The 12,015-nt window shown below is 34.8% G+C and overlaps 1 protein-coding gene across 1 annotated transcript; it reads left to right on the top strand.

The window, feature by feature from the left end:
- The first annotated feature begins 1,052 nt into the window (after nucleotides 1-1,052).
- Nucleotides 1,053-4,755, top strand: LOC149258791 (uncharacterized). The gene is made up of 3 exons (XM_089373162.1): nucleotides 1,053-3,203; nucleotides 3,307-3,492; nucleotides 4,609-4,755. The coding sequence occupies exons 1-2, from the start codon at nucleotides 1,104-1,106 to the stop codon at nucleotides 3,463-3,465; spliced, it is 2,259 nt and encodes a 752-aa protein (XP_089229288.1). The 5' UTR covers nucleotides 1,053-1,103; the 3' UTR covers nucleotides 3,466-3,492; nucleotides 4,609-4,755.
- The last annotated feature ends 7,260 nt before the right edge of the window (nucleotides 4,756-12,015 follow it).

The raw sequence follows: 12,015 nt of genomic DNA on the forward strand, positions 1-12,015 counted from the left end.
GACTAAATACATGTAAAATATTTGAAATTTTAATATAATTTTAATATTTGTTTTGTAAATATTTAAAATATGTTGATGGATGGAATTGTAATATTATAATAGAAAATTACACATCATATATGTAGATATACTCCATCTTAAAATTTTCGTATTGCATTAAAATATTTTCAATAAAATATGTATATTTCTAAATATATGTAATCTTTTACCATTTAATAACCAAAAAAGAACACTTAGCCGATTACATCCCTACCTAATCACACTTGTTGCAGTTCATCAAACTATCTGAAAAGGAACTGTACAAACAGTTCGACTACCAATATTAAATTTATGTTTAATTTATTATAAACAAAATTATTAGATTAATTTTATGCATTTCATTTTTTTAATTATTTAAAAAAAAATAAAAATATAATTTTCGGGATAACGTACTCAGCGTAAATGAAGAGACATCTTATAGAAATACCTTTTTATTTGAGGACAACATGTTAACATCAATGGATACAGCGTGATAGGTAGCCACGACTGTACGGTTGGCTAGCTCGGAGTGTCGTATTCTGCAGGAGTGAGCTTTAGGTTATTAATAATGATATATGATATATGTAGGTTTTTAACTTTTATATATATTTTAATTAATTTATAATTTTAATATATAATATTTTTTGTTTGTTTGTGTAAGTTTAAGATGATTTGTGCGTTTAATTTTTGGTTTAAGAAAAATTCAGTTGTGAAAAACAAAACATAAACATTACAGTCTTTGCTTACAGATATTACAATACGATGGACAATCCTTTTTATCACACGAATGTTACAAAAAATTTACAAGTGTTAGCACTGATGCTCCACATTATTCTTTTCGTAACCCTGACATGCTCTATCCCATCTTTTGATGAACAGTACTGATTACACATTATTGTCCACATACAGCTTGCACATGGTACGCTACCACTTTTTTGGTTTTCTATGCGGACTGTCTTCATCTTGAAACCTTCCTCTCTATTTATAATCCAATAGGGCAACGTAGTGTCGTAAAATACAAATTCCATATTTCCTTGGTGGAAACCAGAAATCTGAGCAAAGGTTCGAATATTGGCTATCTCAATATGACCGAAGGGGGCGAATACGCAGGGGGCGAATACAATGCTTTTATTCGAGATATCAGCATAAATCTGATCGTATCCTGCATATGCGCACTTATATTTGCCATCCTGCTCTCTTGGGATGTTTACAAGGCTTTGAAGAGGAAAGCCTATTGGATCCCAGGTGAATCTCTGGTTATTAGCGCTATCTTTATTCAGTTGCTCTGTTTTATTGACAATTTCAATATAAATGTAAATTCAACAGACAATGACTTAATAGACAGCCAGTTATTTCTTCTGTTTGACGATCCAGTGTTCAGTGAGAGCAAAAGAGTTATGATATGTGTTTTCATTAGTTATTTACTTCCTGGGGTGGTCCGTTCGGGTTTGGGAACTGTGTGGGGCGGTATTGGAGCGTTGGTATTACTTGTAATATGGCATATGGGTAATGAGATTTACTTCCTTCTGGAGCTGAATTTCAAGACTACTTTTTTTACGGAAAACCAACCGGCTAAGAGGATATGGTTCGCAGTTTCCTACGCGACCCTCTTCACAGCTCTCATATTGTTGGTTGTACTCTTGAGCTGCGCAGTCATAGCAGGTAAAAGCATTCGAAAGATCATCTCTCAAAAGGTTCAGTTAGCACTCTCATGTTGCTGCAATTGCCCGCAAAAACAAGAGTGTGACAACATTGAGAATCACGTCCTCAAATGTTGGATCCTGTGTCGTGCTTCCCGACCTGACTATATCATGGCCAGATCAGTTTTCATTTCATTTGCAGTCCTTCTTAACACAGTTTGCTTTGTGTTATTAGTAGCTACATGGGGTTGTTGGTGGAAGGAGTTCGTAAAAGAATGGGACAACATTGGTACAATGATGTTTTTGATGCAATTTGTGTTCATCCTTATAGGATGGATAGTGATGTTATTCAGATGGTTCACAGCCGTTATATACTTTCCCAGGGATGTGCGGTCCTTGTTTCACATGGAAGATTTCTGGACAAGAAGTATAGTTGATATGAAAAAGGATCTGGATGCGCATTTAACATCCGGATTGTTTCGTGGGAAAAGAAATCTTGAAAGAACCCCATTAGAAACTATCGTTGTGAATTTAATCACAACATTTAGGCTACATTATTTATTATTTATCATGGTGTTTTTGCTTCAAAAAATTATAGTTTTACTGAGCAAAACCTGTTGGTGTTTATCGGAACTTGCATTCCTAAAGATCAGGCCTTTCATAATGAGCCTATTGTTTGGCTTGAACGGATCAGTACCAGAGACTGATAAATTTGACCAATACAAAGAAGCTTTGGACATCATACGAATGCCAGGAGAAGTCGCCAGCAGCCTGTGGATAGCAAATCTATCGGCCTTTAAGAAAACAGAGAATAACATGAAGAATGGTTTTGAAATTGGTAATGATTCCTGTGCAGAGTTGATCACTTTAATGGGATCATACCAAACAGGGACAGTGGAAGATGAAGCTCCCACCTCTCTAGAAGAAGGAAAACAATTCCACGAAGTTGGAAAAAGTTCATGGAAAATGAGAGCAGTCTCGTTGATACATTTTATGATGTATTTTTCTGACGGGACTAATTATGTTGAAATCGAAGATTCTTTTGCAGCTTACTCTCAAGCATGGCGTTTCGTGGATATTGTTGATAGTTTAGATCCTGAAGGCCACTTGGTAAGTCTGACAGCCGACGCAGAATTTGACACCATTAAGAAGATTTGGGGCTGTGTCAGACCACCCAACGGGAACGTCTCAAACGAATTACTGGAAAAGAAGATCAAAAGTCCACTGAGACAGCTTATGCATCAGTGTGAAAGAGAAGAAGGAACAGCCGCCATAGAGCGCCGGGAGGACTCCAGGGACTGGACGGCAGTCGCAGCAAAAATCAGCTTATATAAACTATGGAAAACAATGGATCCTGAATCTAGTTCAGTTAATGCAACTGATCACTTAAGAGGTTTACTTGCAAACATCTTGGCCCATTGCATGGCGAAGGAGCTGGACAGAGCAGTGATTAATAATTGCCGTAAATGGGTAGATGAGGGGAGGGAAAATGAGATATTCGATGCAGCATTCATAGCTGGGAAAGCCAAGGCAGGGCGGAAAAAGGTATAAATTTATTAATGTTCTCAACGTGCAACTTGAAAGCTGTTTGAAAGTGATGTAGTGATAGGTGTTAAAATTTCTGACCTTTTGATATTGTTTGCTCTAGATAGGAGAGAGCCTTGCACGTCATCGGACTGAAGGTGTGGCAGGCGAAGGTCACGATACAAGTCAAGCAAAGCCTCTCGAGGGCGAAGGCAACGTAACTGAAGTGCATGCACAAAATTCAGGCGACTCTCAAGCGGTGCTTGAAATTGAAACCAGCTGAAGGATTTATAAGTGTTATGACGAGCAGGTATAGTAAATATATAATTCCTATCAAAACTGCTGGTTTGTATATATGTTGTCATCGATGGACTTCTACTGGGTGTGGTTTGTATGTTGTCCTCGATGAACCTCCGCTGAGTGTTGTGACCTCTACGCGGTTATGTGGTACAGTTACATGTACAGTTTGCTTAACCAATGTGGCTGATTTTCAATTTAAAACTATGTATTGCACTTTTGGCTTCTCTCGAGGAACCATCTGTCATTTTATGTTCCAACGTTTCATAATTAAGTGTCCATGTCCACTCTAAACACACAAACAAGGCATTCGGCAATATTCCCGCTTTGTAGAGTTATTATTACAGCTAAGTAAGTCGTTTCCCAAGATCAACAGAACTTTGAGCCATTGTTTTTTTCCAATATTTTATTACTTTCTAAATTTGCATTCATTTGAAATTTACTGAGAAAATCGGTAATTTAGGATTTAAATATTTAAATATAATTTTTTTTTTATAAAAATGTTATGGTTTTCATCATGGTTTTTCAATATATAAATGGGAAAGCCTGTAAGTTAAGGATAAGTCTAAGAAGTCTGGCAGAAGTGGTGGAATGAGCATCCGGATGGGAATCTTCGAAATCTCCCGCTCATCATTAGCTGGGGGATCTGGATAGCAAGAAACAGAAGTATCTTTCAGGACAAAGAGACTCCGGTAGCAATCACTGCAGCTCAGGGAGCTGCCATTTTCTCCAGTATTCCTGAACCAAAGGTTTCTTCCTCCCATCGAATTGTCCCTGAACTTCAGATTGTAGAAGGAATCCCTTGGGCTTTTTTTGATGGTGCATCCCAAAACAATAAAGCAGGAGCTGGAATTGTCATCCATGAATCTCCCTCCCACTCCTTAAAAGCTTCTGTGGGTTTAGGATCTGGCTCCAACAACTTTGCCGAATTACTTGCTCTCAAACATCTCTTATGCTGGCTCATTCAAAGGCACACCCTCTCTATTCAAATTTTTGGGGATTCACAAATTGTGATCAGATGGGTAACTGGTCAACGTGCATGCAACAATCAATTTTTAATTCAAATTCTGGGAGAGGTTCAAAGACTGAAAACAAGGTTTAACAGTTTTTCCATATGTCATATTTACAGGGAAAGAAATGATTTGGCAGACAAGCTATCTAAAGACGGTCTTCAACAGGTTCTGGGCAGCTGGCAAATAGAAGAAGAAGATCAAGGCCAAATCAGAAGATCAGATCAGCCTCCATATTATCATCCGCCTTGATCTCTGGCAGGGCCTTTTTTTGATTTTTTGCTGCTATCATCTTTTCTGTGTATATATATCTCAAAACAATGGCTCCGTTAAAACCTTTATCAGCTACGGGTTGTTTTCCTCACCCATGAGGAGACCCGGTTGGACAGTTTTCTTTACAGCATGATGTTTTTTCATAGACTGGTTTTTGTGCAAATTTTTTGGGCACAGAAGATCATAGGACAGCTTGCCATCCATTGACAGCTACAGCACCAAAACAGGAACAGATCCAAATTTTGACAGTCCTTCAGAGCAAACAGTGATGCTTATGCATATGCAATGTAAACTTTTTATAATCTTAATAAAAAGTTTCGATTTTTTCCTTTGGAAAAAAAGATTAAGGATAAGTGTATTTTACAAATCACATAAATGCATTACTTAACGTTAGAAATAAAATCTTAGTAAGATTATGAGATTTTTATAGTTTAAATCTAAGCCTCTATGTCGTGACACCATGGTACCCTAAAGTGGATATATAAATTTTAAGAATCAAGTAAATGTGCATGTGAGGTATGCAATGGCACCATCCTAATATATGAAGGCCTTACCATAATCGTGGCACCACTTTATTTCATAAAAGAGATGATTCATTGGTAAGCAGAGCACCACCCTATTCAATAAAAAAGATTCATTGGAAACTAGAGCACCATTATAGTCCGTAAAGAAGAGTTATTGGTCTTTACACGAAGGTATCCTTTGGTGAAAGTTGTTTTTAGATGTAACATACAACAATTTAACACAGAATTATATAATTTAGGTAGGTGTAAGCAGTTTGTAAAGATAGTAGCAGAAAATTCTCCATTATTAATATCTATTTAATCATCTCAATAAAAACAAAAGATATTTTTTAATTATTTTAATTTTATTAAAAATAGTGAGATGGATTTTTAAATAATGTCAAAATGTCAAAAACAATGTTACAGGAATATAAAATATTAATAATAATAATAATATAAATTAAGTATACATTCATTCTAGTTTTAAGATTTCACATATAAGTTTGTGTTTTAATTTATTATTAATTATCTTTTATATTTAGTAATTTGAATAGTAATATAGATCTATATTATTTTTTAAAATCATTTAAAGTACGAATAAATCTTTATACACAAAGTGTGCTTCAAAATATTATAATTTTTTGAGCTTAATAATATAGAAAATATAATTTTTGAATTAAAATATTATAATTTCTTGAGTTTAATAATAAAAAAAAATATTTTTTTTGAATTTTTCTTTGGCTAAGGCTTTATGGATTGTAATTCTCCTATAAAATGTTATTTTTTTTTGTTGTTGTTTCTTTTCATTTTATTTCTTAATATATATCATTAAATTTTACCAGTGTTAAAATGAAAAAAATTATCTATGTATGGCATAAAAGTTGATCACAACAACAATAATTTAGATAACTATTAAATTTATGAAAAATATTTTTTATTATGATAAAATGTTTAAATACATAGTTTCAAAATATATGAATGACATTGGTAGGAAAACACATATTTTAATAAACTCATATGGTAAAGGTTTATAGCTCATACTAGGAGAGTTTTGAACCATTGCTTCTATGAATAAAGATTGTGGGGTCTTCACATGAAGAAGAGTATTAAAAAGATGAGAAGCAATCACTTAGAGAGTCATACTACATTTCCAATTATCATGGTTCCAACACATGGAACTAAAGAATTAAAAAGAGGAAAGGTGTTATGTATAAAGACGCTAAACATAAAAATACTACAAATTATGGCAATAATTGTACTTTTAATTTGATATTTTAATGCCATATTCAAGTCAAACAAAAAATTTGAAATGCATTCTTATCATGGACAAATAGATGTTTGAAAAGCTCAATAATTTGTTGAAGTGATTGGATGTATATATTAACATGCACATATTTAAACATGAACAATATATTTCATGACTACTTTTCATCCTTAGGCAACTCTTTAAAATGCACAACTCGATTTAGATGTTCTTTTTTCAACTTCTATGGCCATCTGATATTAGATAAGACCATATGCAAAGAAATATGAGGAGTTATAAACTTATATTTGGCTAGACATGTCCCTTTCACTTGAATTCTATTTAATATAAATTAAAGAAAACTAGCATATATCAATACTTTTTGAGGAAAACTAAAACCTCCTCTTGTATAACAATATGATAGTACTTATATGTGTTTTCTTATTGTTTAGGAACACTCATACTATGCAATCATTTAATTGTCAACCAAGAGTCACATATGATATTGTGAGGCACTCGATTTAATATACACAAAGAGGGAAATTTGCTTTTATCAAACCTAATACCATGCAAACTAGTCTACTTAATGTATAAAGTAAACAAAATAAATTATAAACAGGTGCCTATATCAAGAAGAAGTCAACAATATTATACACCCATAACCTAGTTGATGGCAACTCAGATGATGAATCCATTGGGAACTATGCCCATGAATTCCCCCACTCAACTCTATTTACTAAGAGAAATCAAGAATCTCATGATTCCATGGCACAACATACAAAAATCTTGAAGCATAAACTAACACACACCCAAAAAAATAACCAATGACATAAAAATAGTTAATCCATATTAACATAAAAATAAGTTATAAGTATGTATAGGTACCAATTTCACAAAACCTTACCATGAGTGGCGCCCCCCCCGAATGTTTGACCTATCCAAGATAGAATTATGTCATGAACCACATATAAACTCCAAATATTAACATAGAAATGAAAATGGGCTAGTTATTGTATTATTGTTAGAGTTATTTTACATATATGCCAATACTAACAACCTCTAGTCTGAAAGGATTATATATATTAGCTTTCCATCTCCACAAATAGAGTGGAAACACCCCTCAAAACTCGATTATAGTTTGAGACAAACATACACAATTTTAAAACAATTATAGTTCTAATTGGATATGTAACACAAGTGGTTTCAACAAAAATCCATTAGTTTCATTATTTGACTAACTAGGTTATTAAAATCCTCTATGCTAGTTGGTATATTCCGCTTCAATTTGCAACTCATGGGTTGTTCCGAGTTTCTAATGACATCGAAAGCATCACATGGTTAAGAAACCAAGAGATACCTTGAATTGGTGATCAAGTTGATGCATAACCATGGGGGCATATAAAAAGATTCTCATAGCTCTTTCTAAAGAGATTCTCAATGAATGAACCTTCTCGATAATGTGATGATGATTGATCTAATGAGAACTATCCCATTTAGATGATGAGAAAGTTTGAGGGTTATCCCTTGCACATATATTGTTGATACACTAACCTAGATATATGCCTAAATTTTTTAATTAGAGTTGAACCTGTGTGTTCACTTAGAGATACACCTATACGTGAGCATCACCACAATTATTAGGTTAGCAAAGCTTATGTGTAGTCATAAAATTTTATGTACAAACATGTAAAAAATATCAAAGTACACCTTAATAATTAACCATTAAATAAAATATGAGATAAAATTTTAATTATATGCCTTCGAGGAAAATCATAATAGGGATGAGGAAATGAGTCATATGCACAATATAAGAAGGAAAATTGAATATATATTGAAAGAAAAAGGGGAATCTTTTTTAGCAAAAATATGACAAAATGGTAGCCTATCATCTCCCACCAACTGGTCTAATTTCATATCCTTTGCAGCCATATCTATTCCAATTATGAGATTGTTGATGTTGTTGGACCCACCAACATTCAGAGGGTCTTCGCAATAAGAAGTCATAATTAGAAATCACAATGTTTGGAGTAGGAGCCCCATCCAGAGTATGACTCGATTGTCAAAATGGTGGGTTTTAGTGTTATGCCTTCACTAAAATACACATAGAATTATGTATTCGTGACTTTGGTGAAACATATGTGTGACTCTCTGAAGGGTCAAGTGCAATGCATGAAAGATTCTAACACAACGAAGGGAAAGTGAGTGATCCCCTCTAAAGCTTGTAATAGTATGCATCATGAAAGGAACACACATGCATAAAAGGAATTATAAGTTAGCCTGCAAAACAGTTCACAAGTTAACCATAATGGAAATGTACAACAAAACACATTCAACAATATTCATACTAATGCAAACGAAATAGTTCATAAGTGTTAGCGTAACTGAAATAACATATATTGCAAACATAAAAATAGTATTCCTACTATATTCACAACATATGCATGAAAATGTGTTGGCTTGGAGCTTTTATTAGAGTGAAAGTCCCAAGAATACATATACAATTGACGAACCACTAGTCCCAATAGTGGAACATGAAGCCAATATACTCCCTCTATGCTATGGAAAAGCCGCGGCTCTAAAAAAACTCCCAATATTTTGTTCCTAAGCCAAAAGCCCAACCAAAAATCCCCTCACATGACCAATGAGGGTATATTTATAACAAAATGGGTGACTATTCATCTCCCTTTGTGACTCTTTGACTTGCCTTGTGACTGTTTGACTTCCTTCAACCATGACCTTTAGACTTCATTACAAAATGACTCTTTCACATTCCACATTTAACACTTGTAATTTCACTTACAATTAATTACAAAAGAATATTATAAAATATCTCATACCCATATAACAAAAAATTGGGTAGAGTCAACTAGACATCTTAATAAGATAAAATAAGTTAAGCTTGAGTTGGGGGAAACTCTATCTTAGCCACATCAACTTGTAGTTTCTCGGTCACATAGTGGTGCCAAGCTTTGTATTGTGTCATGACTTCCCCAAACTATGCAATGGGATGAGGCTAGAAGTTGACTCTAGCCTCCATTTCATCTCGGTACACTGATTTGGAACCCTTATGAATTTGATTTTTTAGTAGGAGAAGCATAGTGTAGATCTAGATAGGGCCAACAACTAACTTCTTCATATTATTCCTGTTCACCTCCATATCTTTGTTGGTGGCGATCTGTCTAAGATGGTCCAGGTATTCTTCAACCTCTTGCCTGGCCTAATTCCTGCATTTGGCCTCGTTGAGTGAGCCAACTGAAGGGATCTTTTGTGATTTCACCATGACATCCATGTTATTGTATAGTCATGCATACGAGGCTTGGATGTTGGCAATGAACGAGGCAAGTTGTTTGTTACCCTCGATTATCATCCAAACTTGTGCTTTCTCCAACTCTCGTTGTTGCCTTCTTTTCTTTACCATTTTAGACAATGCCCCTTTGTGTTGTATTGACCACTCATGCATGACAATGATGGCTATGTGAAAAAAATTGAGGGTTTTAGCATTGTCTTTTTACTTTTGTTGCATGTCATGCAAGCAGACAACTACTTTATGCATGGTGACAAGATTGTCATAAAGGCTCTGCATGGTCTCTCCTAATGTCGATACTTCTCAAAGTATGACTACCTTCAGTTCTTCAAGATATAACTGCGTGGGAGCTTCTTTCTAGACCTCTTGGATTTTTTCAACTTCTTTCCTTGCAGCTTGCAAGCTTTTCACCATCTGTCTATTCTCATCCATGAGATACTCCTTGTTTGACTTGGAAGCATTTGTGAAGGCAACGTTGGCTGTGACAATGGCTACTAGATTTCTCTTGGTATCTACCAGAATCACCCTTTCTCTGATGAATGTAAGAGAAATGATCTTGGAAGGAAAATGTTTCTTTATTGCTTGCACAATATTATTCTTAGGCTCAACGTAAGCTAGATTATACGTATCCATGACTAGACCATCATCTAAAGGAACAATTTCCTATTCTTCACTTGGAGATTTCTCTACTGTTAGAGGAGGGGGTGATGCAGGAGCATGAGGCTTGAAGGCAAAAGACTTCGAATTTTATTCCAAAAATATAAAAAAAAAATTACAAGCAAAGGAGTGGGATCCTTTAGTTGCCACTTTACAAAACTTTCTAGATAAGATTTGAGCTAGAATTCAGGGATTTGAATTATCTTGTAATTAATTCAAGTATTTAGGCTTAGTTGATATTCTCGAGGAGAATATCATATAGATTAGATATTATCTAGGATTAGGTGGATTCAATCCATTGGTTTAGGATCTGATTGTTATATGTACAAGTATTTATGTAAGTTTTGAATTAGTAGAAGGGGATTTTTGGCTGGATTTTCGCTGTGGAAGATTGTAATGTAAAATTTGGAATCTATCTGTATCTCTATGAATATTGTGCATGAATGGTCAAATCTCGGAGGTTTTAATTTCCTTCGAAATAATTCTGAGTTTTGTTGATTTCCAGTTTGAACCCTTTAGAATTAGATTTTGTATAATCTTGTGTGGTCGCATCTAAATCTTCACTCACTGTGCATGGAAATAGCTTGGATATGTTTTCAGATCACAAAAAATAATTTAGAGACAGACTAAACTTGGAAGAAGTGCTAATCTTGGCGGAACGAGGAAACCCTGACAAATTCGTGAGAAACCCAGGAGAAAATTTGAATCATCCAATCGATAGATCCAATAGATCTAATGGTCAGCATGTGCCCACAAGCACAGATGTTAATCAGAATAGAAGAGCGGTCTTTGTAGTTGTAAGAAGTATCTAGCGCAGTCTCAAAGTGGTAAATGGTATTTTGCAAATTCACACGATTAACCTGAGTGGTTGACACATAGCAAGGGAAAACCACTTTTCTTGCGTGCTCTCAACTTGTTATGCATCATGCAAGATTTCACGCGAGATTACGCGATAGCCGTTGGATCATGTGGATTGATCAATGGTGGAGATCGGCCAAGCTAGTTGGCGAGCGGGTGACGTGATAGCCGTTCGATTAGATGGGTCAGCTCTGACAATGATCACGTTGGAAGATGGAAGTGAGTTAATTTAAATTTTGAACGTGATAAGGTTATGAACTGGGGTTTTAATTCCTTTTGGTTTTGTGGAAAATTTGAAGGTTTGCCATATATCAGGTTAATTAAATGGTTATGCTATTTTAGCAAAATAACTTAAATTGGAGGTTGACGACCGATACTCCAAAGGAAAACTGAGAAGAAGTTCCACCCGAACTTGAAGGAATATTTTCTAGTTTTGAACAATTATCCTTAACACCTACAACCTGCCCACCATTAGTGGTATCAGAGCCGACTATTGACATTGAATAGGATCTCAAAGATCAGAAAAAGAAATTCAGCATGGCTTTCAGAGTTGGAGGAAGACGTGGTGGTTGTTAAAGAAGAGGAAGACCAATTGCAAATGTTGAAGTATTGGAAGCTATGCAACAGATGCAAGCTAGATTAGAAGCAATGGAAATGGAAAATCAAAGAGATGCAGGTGTTGGAGATG

This window comes from Pinus tabuliformis, chromosome 6 (genome assembly GCF_031772625.1).
Source record: "Pinus tabuliformis cultivar Carrire ecotype Pingquan chromosome 6, CPIR1, whole genome shotgun sequence".
NCBI lineage: Eukaryota > Viridiplantae > Streptophyta > Pinopsida > Pinales > Pinaceae > Pinus > Pinus tabuliformis.